General features: G+C 35.0%; 2 protein-coding genes across 4 annotated transcripts; one reads left to right on the top strand and one right to left on the bottom strand.

Annotated features, from left to right (window-relative positions):
• The first annotated feature begins 1443 nt into the window (after positions 1-1443).
• Positions 1444-5038, top strand: LOC128188033 (UPF0046 protein K07C11.7-like). 2 transcript variants are annotated; one of them, XM_052858807.1, is made up of 3 exons: positions 1444-1495; positions 3103-3761; positions 4050-5038. In XM_052858807.1, exons 2-3 carry the CDS (start codon positions 3106-3108, stop codon positions 4177-4179), a joined length of 786 nt encoding a protein of 261 aa, XP_052714767.1. In that variant the 5' UTR covers positions 1444-1495; positions 3103-3105; the 3' UTR covers positions 4180-5038. The 2 variants fall into 2 exon arrangements, with proteins under 2 accessions (XP_052714767.1, XP_052714768.1); XM_052858808.1 differs by having other exon boundaries at positions 1469-1510.
• Positions 5039-5188: 150 nt separating this feature from the next.
• On the bottom strand, positions 5189-12747 carry LOC128188029 (potassium voltage-gated channel subfamily C member 3-like). 2 transcript variants are annotated; one of them, XM_052858799.1, is made up of 4 exons: positions 12581-12747; positions 9412-9529; positions 7258-7711; positions 5189-7078 (listed from the first exon to the last, which is right to left on the bottom strand). In XM_052858799.1, the coding sequence occupies exons 3-4, from the start codon at positions 7705-7707 to the stop codon at positions 6182-6184; spliced, it is 1347 nt and encodes a 448-aa protein (XP_052714759.1). In that variant the 5' UTR covers positions 7708-7711; positions 9412-9529; positions 12581-12747; the 3' UTR covers positions 5189-6181. The 2 variants fall into 2 exon arrangements, with proteins under 2 accessions (XP_052714759.1, XP_052714760.1); XM_052858800.1 differs by having other exon boundaries at positions 9412-9471.
• Positions 12748-17355: the final 4608 nt, after the last annotated feature.

The raw sequence follows: 17355 nt of genomic DNA, 5'->3' as shown, positions 1-17355 counted from the left end.
ACCATTAACAATAAAAATATTGTTGTTTTGACAAATTTCGGTAAATTTGTAACCATAATTATTACAAACAGTGTCTACCGGTTTGCGGTCAAGCTTAATATGTATATCACTATGTATACTACCACGTTCAACAGCTTCTCGTGTTTCTTCATTCTTCATATTATGATTTGCTAAATAATCATCAACTATCACATAATCCTGTAGATTACCCACCCGAGCATTAAAATCACCTAAAAGACACAAATATTCAGTTGCACGTGAGAGATTTAACAATTCTCTCTCTATTTCTAGAAAACAATCTTTAGATGCATATCTTGTATTTTCTGGGGGTATGTAAACAGATCCAAATAAAAAAAAAAATGTATCATTTGGTAGGTTAACCAATGATTTAGCTAGCGAAAACCAATATACATATGGAGAATGTGTCTTATGTACAGTAAAAAACTTAACGAGATTTGTTTTGACAGCAGTAATAATACCTCCAGATTTAACCTTTGCTATATCAAATCTGTTTTTCATAAAAACACAGAAACCTGGTATATTGATTGCGTCAGTGTTATCTGTTTTTGTTTCAGTTAGACATAATAAATCATAACGAGAAATAAAGTTCGAGAACTCTGGGTATTGTAATTTGCGCCGCAGTCCACAAACATTGAGTGTCAGAAATTTGAGTTTTAGCTGCTCTCCCTCGTGTCCCTATCCTTCACGGTCTGGGGTAGATGCCTGGCGAGGGCGTTTTTTGGGGGGGAGTCGGTCGCCAGCGTTCTTTTGACGGTACCCCTTGGTATCCAGGCGCAGATCCATTTGCGTCTCCGTGAAAACTTCGCCATTAATAAACAAGGTGTCACGAACTAGTTTCACTTTTTTGCCATCCTTTTTCGCTTAAAAGTGTTGCTCGATATTTTGCATAATTTGATTTAATATTGGGACCTTAGACGTTAAACCAGCCATAATCCAAATGCCAATAGCCATGGTTATTTCGTCTCCTGTTATTTTCGTCTCCTGTTATTTTCGCTCTTCTACATTTACACTGATCTTGCAAACGGTTTACCCCGTCTTAACTGCGCCAATATACGATATGATAAATATTTTACCTAATTAACAAAGACAATAAATGAATTGTGTGAATTCGCCCAGTCTTAAAGCCCGGTGAGAACGGGGTGAAAGGGGCTAAAATAAAATAAAATTCCATCCTGTACATATTTATTACGATGTTAACTTTACTTTTCAGAAATTATTTGTATCATCGCTTTAAAGCTATTAGATATATATAGAAAAGCATACATGGCAAAATCTGTAACACATCCCATATCAAACCGAGACTACAATATAAGCTCGAGGGCCGAATGCCAGAGAAAAAAGTATCCCTCTCAAGCATTTTATTGTTTAATAAATACCCCTGTAGCGCTCCATACCTGGTTCGTTGTCAACGTCATTGCTATTTTTAGCATACTGTTTGTTTATTTTGTGGTCAGTGTTGCAGTGCCGTTTCAAGGTATTTTGTCTCACGGTATATACTGTATTTACCTTTTGGTTTTTAATGAGTTTCTTATTTGTAATTTTGCGAACCAGTTTCTTATAGTACTAATGTTTTACTCTTGCTATATATATATATATATATATATATATATATATATATATATATATATATATATATATATATATATATATATATATATATATATATACATCATTACATCATGCTATGAGCTAGCAGAGTATTTTTATTACACTATTACAGAACTCATGAGTAATTTATTTTCACATTTTTTAACTCAAAGTTCTTGAGTTCCGTCGTATTGTGAATGGCCAACTTGAAATTCATATACAAACGCTGACGAAACCCATAACTCAGTCCCATTAACTTATACAATCCTATTCTACTCGATATGCGGTAAGTCATGTTTTCAAGCAAAATAAGGCAAGGTAACTCTGTTTACAATTCGGGATTCTGTCTGGCATACTAGTTTGTCGTAGCCCGCGGGACCATGTGGTGCTTCATTCCTTTCGGTTTAAGTATTTTGATTTTAAGGGGTTGACACATACTTTTAGGATAATGATTTACAATTTTTGATTTGAGTAGTTTCTGTACGAAATTACACAACATACATATATAATGCAATGCTTACAATGATGAACCCTGGATTGTTTTTTATTTAATGTTTTAGTTCATTTTTTTACTTTATCGGAAATTGTTCTTCACTGCTTTTTATCATATTCTTTTAAATGAAATAAAAACACAACTGTATGGCTAAATTGTAAGAGGAGTATCGCGCAGCTAACTGGAAACAAATTACAAACTTTTTAATTTCATTTCAAACACGTGAGTTAGTATTTAGTGCGTAGTATCATTTAATTTTGTTGTTCAAGTTATTATTATTTTAACCACTGTCCCAAAACAGGATTTGAGATTTTAAACAAAAAAACTGTTTTGAATAAAAACGACTGGGAAGGGAGGTCACTCCCCATTCAACTTCCCTGTTTTATGAAAATATCGTTTATTGATACAGTCTGTTTATGATTAACGAAAATAATGTATAAGGTTTCCTACTCTACAAATTTGTCGTGCAATAAAAATATAAAAATATTTGAAATTAAAAATGCATAAAAGCTCATATGACTGGTGGCATATTAAGGACACAGTGTTATTAACTCATTTGATTGATAAAATAAACAAGTAGCACGTTAAGAGTTCGGGTTTTTTTTTTTTTTTGGTTTTTCTGTAAAAAAAAAAAAAAAACACAAAAAATCAGGAAACACTGAATTCCAGTTAAAGTACAAATTCTGCGCCACCGCTCCTACCCCATCCCCACGGCTATCTAGTACTATCTAGTACTATCTAGTACTCAGGGGACTGGTCGTTGGATACAGATTGTTTCCGCAGATAAATATTAAATAAATTAACAAAATTGATCAAACGATATGTTTTTATACAATTAAAACAACTACTTCATTTCTGTTTAACCGTATTGAAGTTTTGTTATACATATGTATATTAAAAAGAAACAACCAACAGCAACAGGTTTCGCTTTTTTTTTTTTTTTGTCGTAACAAAAAACCAGAACTACTCTATAAAATATGATTTGTTCTTTTATAAAATAGATTATGGAGGACGGAGCTTCACACAGATTTGCCGATGTTGGAAATAAACGAGATGGCTGTAGAAAACTTCGTGTGGTTCACATCTCCGACACGCACATGGAACATGACAACATAGTCAACGAAATCCCGCCCGGTGACGTCATAGTTCATTCCGGAGATTTTAGCAAACGGAGATTCATGAATTTCTTTTACAATGACCATAGTGACACAGAGATGTTGAGGAAGGTTAATTCATTCTTTAATCAATTGCCTCACCGATATAAAATATTCGTGGCCGGAAATCATGATACGTTTCTAACTCAATATTCTGCAGAAGAGATTCAAAAGCGGTTACCGGATGTGACGTACTTGCAAGATTCGTCTGTTGTGTGTGAAGGAATAAGGTTTTACGGAAGTCCATGGACAATAAAGTCAAAAAAGATCAAGACGTCAAAGGCATTTACGGTGGCTGACACCGTCCTTCGGGAGCGCTGGGGTGCCGTAGACAAGGACACTGATGTTCTCATTACCCATACTCCTCCCTATGGGGTGCTAGATTACTCCCGCCATCTTGGCGACTCGCCTCCCGAGTCTGTGTGTCAGTTCTGCGACAAGCTTCACCCCAGAGCGGGCCATGCTGGAAGTTTTAGTCTCAGAGAAGCTGTTCTGCCAACTATCAGGTAGGTTGTGTGTGGTCCATGCTTTGATCTCGGCCAGTAGATTTTGAGGATTGAAGACACAATTCCATCATCGGAGATCCATGGTTGATAACGCTTTGTTCTTCCTTCATCAAACATGGAACAAAACGTAATCCAACGTACATTTCAAACTATACATGTAGGTCGAAAATCGCTCCGCTTACATATACCAATACAGTTAAATAAAATCTTAAAGTATAACGTTTTTTTTTCTACAATGTACTATTAATTGAAATGTTTTAAATAGTTTATTTTTTTCTGACATTACAGACCCAAGGTTCATCTGTTCGGACACCTGCACGGATCAGCGGGACTCACGGAATACGACGGAATCACGTTTTCCAACGCGGCTTTTGCCTCAAAACAAAAATTTAACGTTATTGACATTTACTCCTCTTGACGAAACACGGAACAAAACTAAAATCAAAGTACTGAAGAACTGACGGGAGTTGATTTTGTCGATGTTTATTTCTTTTAAAGTCAATGATATGTTATTTTGCATGACAAGTACATGTAGTTTCTAATTTGTATTTGAATTACGCACATTTTTATAATATGAATTTTTGGACTTTTTCGACAAGAATGCCGAGTAACCCCCATATGAATCATGTTAAATAATATTTAAAGATAAAATTATAATTCAATCAAACTATGTATCAGTAATAGAAATATTTCTCGAAAATTGTATGGATCCAAGCAATATTGAACTCTAGTCTCGTTCAACCAAACGCTCGGCTGACACCGTAAATCTCCGGCAAGCAAGAGAGAATCTCTGTTTGATTAACGGAGACAGCCGAGCGTCGAGTTGAACGAGACTATATTGAACTCTGGCGTAGGAATACATACGACTACAAAAAATATCTAAATTGTTCGTACCATTTAAAATCTGACTATTTTCAATGGTTTTTATAAATAAGTTTCCTTGAAAAACAATGTTTTAGCATACAGTCATGTACATTACATCGAATTTATCAATTATTTTCAAGAACTAAGTCTTGTCAGCAGCGATGAATTGTGCTGAGGTCCAAACACTGTTTCACTTTCGGTTTGTCCGGGTAACTGCATAGGAGAGTTGATTAAAATCAACTCCCAAAAACGATAAGATTTTACACTTTAGTTGCAATTCAAATATATATACTACGTTGAATTATCAGATGAATGAGTATGTGTGTACTTTAAATTATGTGCAAGAAATATGTTAGAATTACGTTTTAAGAAACTATATTTTTCTGGAATAAAGCAAAGCTACTGAAAGAGAATCAGTTGTTAGTATTGATTGTAAATAACTCAGTTTATCATTTTAAAGAGGGAAAAGTGTTGATCTCTTTGCCGACCTATAGCTATAGCTGAGTTTCTTGTGATAAGAAAAGCCTGTGTATAAAAATGAGTTATGGTCGATTCACGTGTGCTGTATGCATGTGAGAAAATATTTCAAGGCGAATATTAAATTTTTTAATTTTTAACATTTCATTGTTGTTTGAATGAAACGGTTACTACCTTTTCAAAGAGGCTCTGTGCTGTGATTTCTAGAATTTGCTTCATTATTTATCTTTGGTTGCATTAGTTTTAAGATTTCCTTTTACAGTTTGCAAAACGAAATAATATTTATAAAGTCGAAATACTTGTTGTATTTTGGGGTTTCAATTTTTTTTTTATTTGAAGATTTGTTATGCATGTGCGACATTTTTGATCGGAATGATCTGAATGCATAAGATTACTACGTATATTGTTTCTATTTTAGCGGACACATATTTCCACATCTTGAAAACATTGCAGGTGAAAACTTTATGTATATACAGGATGGAAAGAAAATTACAAATGAATATAAAACTATGATAAATGATAACGATTTTTGTAATGTTTTTAAGTTCATAAACTTATAACGGGATCATTTCGTTTAGTTTATATGAGCTAATCTCCCTATAGTATATAAATAATCAACTTGTGTCAACTTACCTGTACTGTGATCACCTGGCCCTGAGGTTTTGGAGTTTGTTTTTATAAAATCACTCTGGTAACATTTAATTTTAATAATCTTTGAAGGTTTTTTAAAATATGTGCATGTGTAATGTATCATGTTTATTTTCTTCTTAACTTGCGCTTCACAACAGTGCAATATGTATTGACAATCTACAATGGTCACCAATTAACTGTAACGAACATCATACACTGTATGTTTATGAGTATGAATAATTAAAAACCACTTTTGGACTTAGTTGAATAAGTTTGATTTATTTGCCGTTTTAATAAAGCCATTAAAATACAATTAAAAATTAAAATCATCTAGATCTATAGCAAATGTTTCCAATCCTCAAAAGCAATGTTCGCCCGAACAGCAGCGTGTCATGCTTTCAGGAAAAAGGATGTGACGTCACTACCAACAATTTACATCTCAGTCCAGCTTAATCCGCGGGCCAGCTCAAACCATCAAACTTAGCTTCTTTGTGTGGGTGGATTTTATTCATTTCACAAGTTTCCTTATTTCTGTTTTCTTTCTGAAGTCTCAGATAACGTTGGTAAAAATTATTTTGGCTGTAGTACTCAGAAAAGTTGGACGCAATAATTGCAACCGGCATTGCCAGAAGCAGGAGACCTGACAACGCACAGAACACACCGACAATGTATCCAGCGACGGAGCTGGGGTGTATGTCTCCATACCCAACGGTTGTCATGGTGATAATAGCCCACCACATGGATATGAAAATGTTTGAAAATGATTCAACGTTCGTTATTTCAGCGTAAAAGATTAACGTTGCGAAGAACACCATCCCGAGACAAAAAGTAATGGCCATCAGTAATAGTTCTAGGAGACTGTTTTTTATGGCGAGAAGCAGTACTCGTAATGCGCTAAACCGGCGTGCGACACGAATAAAGAGGAGCAGCCGTACCATGCTTATGGCTTTAAAAATGAAATACAGCCACCTTGCCACTTCGTTCTCAGCCAAGACAGACTTGAAGAACTCCATCAAGAAATTCATCAGCATTGCAAAGACGAGAACAAAGCTGACGACGTGAGTCCATGATGTGAGGTAGTCTCTCTTCCTCGGACACACGACCAGACCTAGGGTCCACTCAACCATAAAGAATACAAGACAGCCCGTCTCCAGGGCGAACAGAGCAGGCACGGGGTCTGTGAGGATGAGTGTGGTCAGCTTGTCGTTGCCCGAGAGATGGATGTCGGGGTAGTGATGAGTGATGAAGTCGGACACATAGAGCTCCGTGCGGAGACCCTCGATGTTCCAGATACAGAAAACAACGATGCTGATGAACACAACGCACAGATATAATATATACCAAGTCTGGAAGACAAACAGATAGATATTATATACTGAGTCTGGAAGACAAACAGATGGGTATTAATTATATACTGAGTCTAAAAGAAAAAGAGGCAAGATGATGAAATGAACATGTGGCACTATCTAACATAGGACAATACTGTTAAAGAATTGGTTCGAGTATGTTCAAGAGTCAACCTTACCTTTGCAAACTTTGAAGAACCTGGGCTATTCAAAACAAGCCAAATTCGTTCTTTGAGCGTCTCGCCTTCTATCCAAGTGCTATTACTGTCTTCATTATCAATCAAGTCCTTTAACACTGACATGTCGTCCTCATGCTGGAAGTACTGTCTCCAGCAGCACTTGCTGACGTTTCCATTCCCTATCTCCCAGAACGACAGCTCCTCCCGGAGCAAGGCCCCGCACACCTGTCGGGGAACGTGCAGGTTCCCGGTGACCAGTAGGTTCAGAATCACATTGAAGAGGTCGGGGTCTCTGTCAAAGAAGTACTCCTGGTTCTTGTCGTCGTACGACTCGTGCTCCGGGGTCAGCCGAGCCAGCTTAGAGTCCGATACAGCTTTCAAAGTCGACGCAAACGTCTCGAATGTCCTTCCTCTGATGTTAAATTTGACCCGACTTCCACTTTGTGTCATATTCCTATTCAGAAAAAAAAAAGAATTTACAAACTATGAAGACTTAGTCTCAGATAAATGGTATAATTGGTAGCAAAGGTTACCAATTATTAAGGAGAAGGATTAAGAAAACGGATACTTTAATCCGGACTTATTAAAATAAGAGTGCACCTCCACTATCCGTTTTACTTGTACACTTGCGTATTGCAGAGAAGCAGTTTTACAAATCTTATTTCAATGATATTGACTTTAGTCAAACCGGATTATCTAGGAGTTTATTTTGCAACGTTTCCCATTAAATATATATATTAAGTCAGAAAACTTGTGAAACGCTGCCTTTAAAGGTGTAATATGGAGTTTTTAGCATTTAGTGATAAAAAAAAAATATCAAAGAAGATTATGTATACTCTGAATTCTTTCGAAGATACCATGCCAAAAAGCAATAATCTCCATGCTCTAATTAATAATGAGGGGTGTAGATCATTAAATTAATACCATTGCAGGTTAACCACTCTTAAACTGTCGTCACAGACATTCTACAATTTCAGTTGAGATAACAAGATGGTATTTCTGCATTTAACAAATTGAAATACATAGATTGAAATATCATTTATGAAAAATTGTAAATTGTCATATCAACATAACCTTTTAATCGCGAGTGGCCACTTTTTAAGGTATGCTATATATATATAGCAATGATTTAAAGGATTAATTTAGCTAATAGAAAAATAAAACGTGTAAATTCCCTCTTTTATTCAGCAACACGCAAGCTATTTTTATTGAGGACTCTATTACATGTAATATGATTAACCCTAAGGCTTTCTCAGCTGAAATTGATCAATAATATTTAAAATAAAAATTCGTAACAACGGTATTTTATAGCAACTGTTTTTTAAAGTCAATTTTAGATAAAGAGCAAGCGTAAAACAATTAAATGAAACTATACATATAAAACTTGATTACCTGTAATCTCAACATCAAACCACAACTATTCTATACTCTTGTACAAGTGCATGGTGGGTTTTTTTTCATTTCTCAACTTGTCGGGAAAGTGGTGCCTTAATCGTAGAGAACAAAACTAAAATTTAAGGAGGCTAGGGGTTCAAAATATAATATGATATAAAAACCGTCAGATTTACCTGAAAATTTTATAATTTTATGTGATTTCCGAAGTTGTCAACTACTCTTTAGTAAAGAAAATTTCATTTATTTTAATATAAAATTTGATCATTTTCCATTATCTTTATATGGAGCTCTTCTTTAAAAGGAGGTCAATATTGTCTAAAATGGCAGCCACCCCAAGCCCCCTTAAAACAGGAAACTTGATGAAAAAATTAGGATCCTTTAATAAAAAAAGAAGAGAAAACACAACATCAAGGATATGTATGGGACGGGTTGGTATGCTACAGCTCCTGCAGGCGAAAGAAGTAATTGAAAAGAACTAGACAGCTCTACCCGATCCACACCAATAGCCAGAAACTACAGCTGTACCCGATCCACACCAATAGCCAGAAACTACAGCTGTACCCGATCCACACCAATAGCCAGAAACTACAGCTGTACCCGATCCACACAAATAGCCAGAAACTACAGCTGTACCCGATCCACACCAATAGCCAGAAACTATAAGCAGGAAGATGGTTATATAGTTCTAGTTATCTTTAGGTGAATGCTATTTTCACCCAGTGGTTGCTGAATACAGAGTATCTGACTAGAAGACCTTACCTTTACAGGAACCAGATGATAGCTTCAGCGCTGTCTTTGAACTGGTCTGTCTTCCAGCATCTGAAGACAATCAGAGCGTTTCGTTAGCAAAGCGAGTCTGTGGAATAACCGATATTCCCTGTGAAAATAATGAAATACACCAGTAATTACACACTGTTCTTTTGAAGCTGCGAGCAAGAACCTTACAAAGTAGAAATCAGTAAACTTTGATCATTTGTTCAATCCTGTTTATTAACAAACACAGGGTACCCGTGTTATTTAGAAATATCACACGGCACATGTTTAATTATTTTGGAGTAAATTACTCTTTGTTTGACAAACAAATTATTATCCTATACTTAATGGTATTTCTTCAACCAATTTAAGCATTACACATATTAAGTAAAATACAAGACGCGTCCATTTGTTCTTAGTTAGACGAAGAACAACAGATTTCGATCGATCGACGTTTTCTTTTAGGTTTTATCTGTTTTTGTGGCCAAAATGACAATACTTTAATAATAAATGAATGTTTGACCTAGTTCAGTCGCAAACAAAAACAAACTACATAAAATCACGGGAAAGATGATCAGCCCAAATGTATTATTCAGTAATTAGAACAAAGGCCTGATTATAAGAGCGGTATTTTTATGATGAGTTGGTTCATTATCCATGATAAGCTTTTTTATTTTGTAGATTATAAAAGTGTTTTCTTTGAGGCTTAGCTTTTCATGTCCTTTTGTATATTGATACACGTCTGTCGTTGCATTTGATCGAAACAATTCGAAGAATAAACATCAATTATTAGCTGTAAGGGTAAAAAAATTAATTCAGATTAGCTGAGAGTTTAATGTTGCAGTTAAAAGCTTTTCCAATATTATTTCATCCTTTTATTTTTCATTTATCAAATTGATGGATTTTATTTTCATTTTTCTCCCTACTTCTGTATTCTGTAACATCTTTAAAAATCAGCTTAAACATCTTTGTAAAACTACTATTATATACTTTTTTCACCATTTTCATTGCATGCTACTATGCTTTATGTGCGGATACAGAAAATGTTTCCAGGTGGTGTTATCATGTTATGGGTAAATTAAAAATGTTTAAAAATATATTTTTCCTAGGGGAGGGGGGCCCGAACCCCCTCCCCCCCCCCCCCCTCACACCCAATCTTCTATATCCGCGTATGTACTTTATCCACTGACCGACTGCTCTTTATTAAACAAATATTATTATGTTATTTGTATTCCAATGAATTGTATAACTCAAGGGCAATACGTTGAATTGAATTGATCTCGCTCTTATAAGTAATTAGTTTTGATTTTTCCTCAATTAAGTAAATACATTAGTTTGTATAAACCTCCCGATGTTTTACAGTGGAGAATAACATTCATGCCTTTGACATGCAATCATACTACTTGCCATCTGTTTACCTCACTCTGCGGGCAAATCAAATAATTGTTTAATTCAACTAACAAAAGGAGTGTAAAACGACCTTTTCAGCCATATACAAACTGTTGCTCCTTTTACCGGCATGTAATTAATTTTTCTTTGTTACTTAATTGGAAATTAAAGCAACGTCTGCCAAAAAAAAGAGACATGAAAATGTACCTAAGGCTTCTGAAACCTTACCCGTGGAGAGTGGGTATCTGACTTTTTTTTTTGTTGCTTTTTTTTGTTGGGGGGGGGGGGGGGTGATGGGGTGGGATTTTTTTGTGGGGGTGTTTATAATTTGTTGGTGAGATTCGTGTTCCTTTGGGTTTCAGGTGTTTCTTTTCTATATAGGTAATATAGTTAGTACATCCATGATCTATTTTTCTGATTTGTATTAAAATCATATGTGTATTAGAATTGAAATGCTTATGTTTTATTATCATTAAATGTAAACTGAAGAAAAAACACAGCACGGTCAAACCCACTTAACGACTGACAATGCGTTCCTTCAATGACAAAGTGTCAACTGCTGCACTGACGAATTCAAGGCAATGTTTTTACGAACAAAAATGAAGAAGGGTATTATCATTGAACGCTACATTTAATGAAACATTGACTTTTCACTAATAGCTGAAAATTCACAAAGGGGCGAATCCTGACAATATGCCGGTACACTGTATTACTGCTTGTATATATATAAATGAGGGTCAATATTGGTTTTACTGAAAAATGTATTATCTATAACATCGGATTTTAATGAAAGGTTGAAAATTGATTTTGCGGTACTTCTGAATTGGACTCGCCATTGCGTTATAAATGGATATCATTCAACCAAGAAAACAATGATAAGAAACTCAATATAACACAGCTTTCTATTTACAACAGTATGGAATAAATCGGTTAATATTCTATAATCCATTATACTATAGTTGTGTTGACCAATCACGGACAAAATGCTATCTATATTTATGGTTTGGGGGTGGGGGGAGAGAGAGGGGGAGGGGGCGAGTGTCAAATGAAGTAAAATTTCTTGGTAAAGCATAATTCATTCAGATTTGGCGAATTTTAATAAGTTTTGAAGAAAATTCTAAACACATTCACTTCATTGATTTCGTGTTAAGGTTTACCCAAAAGTACATCTGTATGTTAATAAGTACTATTAACGTACACTTCAAGGAAGAAAAATTGCCTTTGGTTATAAACGACATACTTAATATGGGTGTTATTTTCTATTGCATAAAAATAAACGATGAAGTGGAGAGAAAAAAAGGGAATTGCAAAAAACATGATTTGGATGGTCAGTATTTGGTAACCAAAATCTATATGGTGCATTTTAAAGATATCGCCATTTTAAGTTTCCTCCTAAAAAATCTATATCGTTATTTCATATGTATCCAAAATATATCTTTATTTTTAATCTCATTACAAAAAAAATCTTACGTTGTTTGTTTATATTCTAAATATATGTGTTTGTCATATATCTTGTAGCGATCGTACAAGAGCGGATGAAAGGATCAAATTCTAATTTGAATTAATTATTGTCCCTTTTTTATGAAATTTTCAAAATAAGTTTCTTTCTCGTGAGAAATCTTACCTTGTTCAAATAAATGACAACCCATTTTCAATTGTCCATACTTTTTTTTAAATTCAATCTTACTTTTAATGAAAATTCTGCTATTATAGAAAATATTTTTCAAATAAGGTATACTTTTATAATCTTCAATATAAAATGTAAACAAATACAGATTATACATACCTGGCCATACACACGACGGTTCAAACCAGTAAGAAACGTATTTTTTCCGAACAAACATCCATGGAATATAAGCTAGCATCGATAACGTAATTGCAATCTATTGGTAAGTCGCTAGTATACAAACATTACTGATCCACAACTGTGTAAGTGTATCGACCTAAAGCAATCTGTGACGTAACGCCACGGTGCTAAGACCGCTGATCAGAACCGGAAGTTGCGCAATACCTTAAGGCTTTCAACATTGATGGTTTTTACGTGTATCTTCTCTCAAAAAATTGATTCCATAACAGATAAACATTAACTTCTGCATGTTCTTGTTTATCTAAGATATGTTTGTAAACGAAGTCAAAACCGAATTTAAAACGTTTCTCTGGTCATGTTAACATTCATTGTATCTTTTAAAGGTTGTCCCCAAAGGACCCATCTTCCCAAGTCAAGGGTTTCTGATCCGCTCTGCTCGACATAAACATTTATGTAGAGCGGATCAGAAACCATTGACTTGGGAAGATGCAAAGGACCATGTTTATTAATCATTTGAAATTATTAATCTTTTCTATGTTCGGAAGGAAAAGTCACGAAATTCTCTCTTATTTTTTAATTAATGACTATATATAACAAATGAGGACAAGAAATGCAATCTGATTAGGAATTATGTGCGGAAACGTTTGGAAAGCATCTGATCTTAGGCACAGCAATCTCGCAAAATTTAAAAATTAAAAAAAAATACATTTTTTTTAATCTTGAGGCCGGTTTGACGAAAAAATCGAAGGGAATTATCCTCAATTGATCACTATATATAGAGGTCTCCTTCTGTAGTCAAAGGGTGAAGTCCTGTAGAAGATTCCAATAAACGAAGGATATTTTGAGTATTTATTTATTTATTGTATTATTACTTTTTACTTTACATTGTTATATTTGGGTCCTGTGATACATATATGATTTACCTTTTACATTCTGGTCCAGGTGTATTTTTCATGCTTCACATTGCTAGTTAGTAGATGCTGCTCGATCGTTTTTCGTTTGTTTAATAACAATGGCTGTATCAAATTTCACAGATTAGCCGCGTCAATGCTATACATACACACAGTACGACGGAGCCTAGGACAGCTTATAATATTGCCCGAAACAAGAAAGGTCTATACAAATAATTTAAAAAATACTTTCAGAGAAAGTCATTAGATCTCATTCGCCTGTATATAACCAAAAAAAAAAAAAAGGAATGCAAATACTCGACAGGCACGTAGCATCGTTTTTGAAAGTGGGGGGGGGGGGCCAGACTCATCCAAAAAATCTTGACAAGCAAAAAAAAAAAAAAAAAAAAAAAAAGGGGAATTTTAAGTTTTCCAAAATCTTCAAAATCCTAATCCGTGGGGGGGGGGATTGCTGGCGTACTATATAACTTCAATTTCACTCCTCATTTCCTTATTTTCATATCAATTTTTTACATACTCCCAAAAAAGTGGGGGGGGGGGGGGCCAACTCCATGATTATTCCATTTTTTATATGTAAATTTTAAAAAATTTGTTGCGGCGAGAAAAAGTGGGGGGGCCAGGCCCCCCCCCTGGCCCCCCCCCCCCCCCTGATGCTACGTGCCTGCTCGAGACAAACGGAGATCGAATCATTTTGACTTCGGTTGAAAAGCTTTGCAATACTTTAAAAATACATTGGCCTATTTTATATTATAATCTGTGTATTATTTCAATAGAAACTGCGGTTCGCATTACATAAATAGTGCCTGTTTTGGAGGGTAACAGTGTATAAATAGTGCATGTTTGAGAGGGTAACTGTTGAAATTGACACCCTGAGAAAACCATTGTCAACCTCCGCTTCGCTTGGTTTTCTCAGGGAGTCAATTTCAACAGTTACCCTCTCAAACAGGCACTATTTTCTCGTCGGTTGACAATGGTTTTCTCAGGGTGTCAATTTCAACAGTTTAATTGCGTGGACCCTGAGGTCCACGCAAAAAATATATAAGCGAGGTTAACCCGGATGCTATGGGGAAAATTCAGCCTGCGCATGAGCTAGCCTGGTTCCTATGCGTAATGGGTTGCTCAGGGAACCAGGCAAGCACAGGTTTATCTGAATCGGGATCGGGATTCCATGCCATATGCACATAAAAGTTCAAGGCGCTGTAATTGTAAAGTTGTCGGTAAACATTACAGAAACAAAGTATTCCTTTTTAAGAAATGATCGGCATGTGATAAACTGTCAGTATTATGAAATAAGGTAATGTTATGCCGAAACTACAGCATGCATCAAATAGCATAATTTATAATGTTTTGTTGTTTTCCGAATACACAGGCGAGGCTATAGTACTCCCCGATTAAAATTATTTACGCATTTAAGTTTGCTTGAATAATTATGTGACTGTATATAAAAGCGAGCGCAGCTCGCCGGCGCGTAGCGCCGGAGCGAAGCGAGCTCTACCGGCAAGGCGTGTGTGAATAGAAAATTCGGACCAGTTGCACATTCATTCAACGGAATTTTTTTGGCGTCAGTAAATCGGACCAGTAATGCATTGTTTTAATCGTCCCAGTAATTCCATGTAATCAGGACATTTTTTTTTACTTCACACTCTCACGAGAATCAGCAAGACAATATGAAAACAATTAACCCCTTCACGGTAACTGCGGTACTGCTCTTTTGCAGGGCAAAATGACATAGTTTGGTGAAATATGACGTAACATGAATTGTTTCATTTACGTCATTTAATTATCTATCTACTGAAATTTCGGTAAAGTATATAATTTTGCCCTGCAAGATAACAGTACCGCAGTTATCGTGAAGGGGTCTATAACGATATATTTACATTCTACTGTGTTTTTCCATTAAATTCCGTGATGTTTAAATGCCTCTAAATGCAACAAGTAGTCAAAGGTCAAATTGACGAGTTTTATTATGACGTCACAAACGTTGAACGCTGTAAACTGCAACGTCACAAGCGAAAATCAAAGTTCACGCTTGTGGCTGTTACTGTGGCTCTTCCATTAATGTTAACTTACCCTTAGGATAAGATCGGAATTTTAAGGTATAATTCACATTTGCAGACAAGGCAAGAAGTTAAAAAATGTAAATATAAGCATTAAATTATGATTTTTTTGAAGTATACACTCTCATAAGTGCCGCGGTGTGTGCATACAAATTTTCATAACGCGCTAACGCGCGTTACTCAATTTGTATGCACACACCGCGGCAGTTATGAGAGTGTATACTTCAAAAAATCATGATTCAATGCTATAGTATACGACATACAGTCAAAACTACCTCTAAAGTTCACCTCAGTACACTCTCAATCAAAAATAATCGAGTGACGTCACAATGGTTTACACATTGATCCGATAGATTTTTTCGGCGTCAGTAAATTTTGACCCACAATTCATAGTACCAATGGTTTCCAACCTCACGTTCTCGCGAGAATCAAAGTAAAACTTTTGAGAAGCATATATATAAGATGTGTAATTTTAAGAAGATCATGCTTTTTAAGTAAATAAAACAGTATACTTCGCGTACTTTTATTTCTCAGCGGAGTTCTTTAAAAAGAGTCAGACGACACTTAACCAACGTCAGCTTTGACGTCACAATAAGCACTGATAAGGGGAAATTACTCTAATTGAAGTTATTGAAAATCTGCTGAAATGACCAAAATCCTCTCAAAATCTTGCAAAGACTAAGCTAAAGAACAGCTGAAGAATAGGGACATTTCTTCAGATACAGGAAACAGTTGTAAATTGCACTCATTTGGACAACACCATGTTCTTTTTAATAGATTAGCAAATATTTTTGAGCGTAAATTAAAAAAAATTAGACATTAACTTTTTTTAAAAAGTGGAGGGTCATATCCACGATAAGTCGATTTTCTATGTGTAAATTAAAAAAAAATGAAACATTATTTTTTAATGATGATTAATCTATGATGAGTCAAGTTGTCGTAAGTTTATATGTAAGTTTCATGCGCGGATCCAGAAAATTTTTCCAGGGGGGGGGGGGGTCCGAAGGATAATTGTGTTTGCCAGGGGGGGGGGTCCGAGGCATATTTTCGCGATAATTTTACTATGTAAATTTAATAAATTTTCATTTTCCAGGGGGGGGGGGGGGGGGGTCGGGACCGACCCCCCCTCTAGATCCGCGCATGAGTTTAAGAAAAAATGTCTACTGCAAAAAAAAAAGGGATGAACTGACGTTACAATCACTTTAAAAGAGGAGATACAGTGCAATGAACATTTATATTAAAATCTTTATTACTCGACAACATTGTATCTGAGATTAAACTACTGTTCTACTTATAAATAAATAAATTATAACAAATCTTATAAACTATGAATAATGAAAATTTACTGAAAAATAGGTATGTTTTATTTTATTTTGCAATCAAATTCATTAACGTTGTTAATTTTATTTTTATTGATTTATCATAATTCATTATATGATCACATGCTGTGCTCGCCCCAACGGTCGCACCGTAAAACATATTAGATGATTGAATAATTATGTCACTGTATAAAAGTTTAAATCTCAAGAAAGATGCATCAAAATATGAAATTGATTTACACATTTATAGTATAGCTGTCACTGCATAACGTAGTTACATGTCACAAAGTAGTGCGAAGCTCAATGTGTGCGCAAAAAGTAGAATTCACCGAATGCCCGATACTTTATATGCAATCTTCATTAATATAGATCATAATTATTTTAGAAGTATGAACCCTTTAAATTCTGAGATTAAAAGTCAACTATACATATATATATATATATATATATATATATATACGTAGAAC

The sequence above is a fragment of the Crassostrea angulata genome, chromosome 6, assembly GCF_025612915.1.
Source record: "Crassostrea angulata isolate pt1a10 chromosome 6, ASM2561291v2, whole genome shotgun sequence".
NCBI classification, from domain to species: domain Eukaryota; kingdom Metazoa; phylum Mollusca; class Bivalvia; order Ostreida; family Ostreidae; genus Magallana; species Magallana angulata.
This window is presented reverse-complemented; position numbering and strand designations above follow the sequence as displayed.

Excerpts from the sequence above, each read along its gene's own strand:
- LOC128188029 (XM_052858799.1), bottom strand. The coding sequence starts at position 7,707 with ATGACACAAAGTGGAAGTCGGGTCAAATTTAACATCAGAGGAAGGACA. Across the intron at positions 7,079-7,257 it reads GTTCTTCAAAGTTTGCAAAG|ACTTGGTATATATTATATCT; the intron begins GTAAGGTTGACT and ends TTTGTCTTCCAG.
- LOC128188033 (XM_052858807.1), top strand. The coding sequence starts at position 3,106 with ATGGAGGACGGAGCTTCACACAGATTTGCCGATGTTGGAAATAAACGA. Across the intron at positions 3,762-4,049 it reads GCTGTTCTGCCAACTATCAG|ACCCAAGGTTCATCTGTTCG; the intron begins GTAGGTTGTGTG and ends CTGACATTACAG.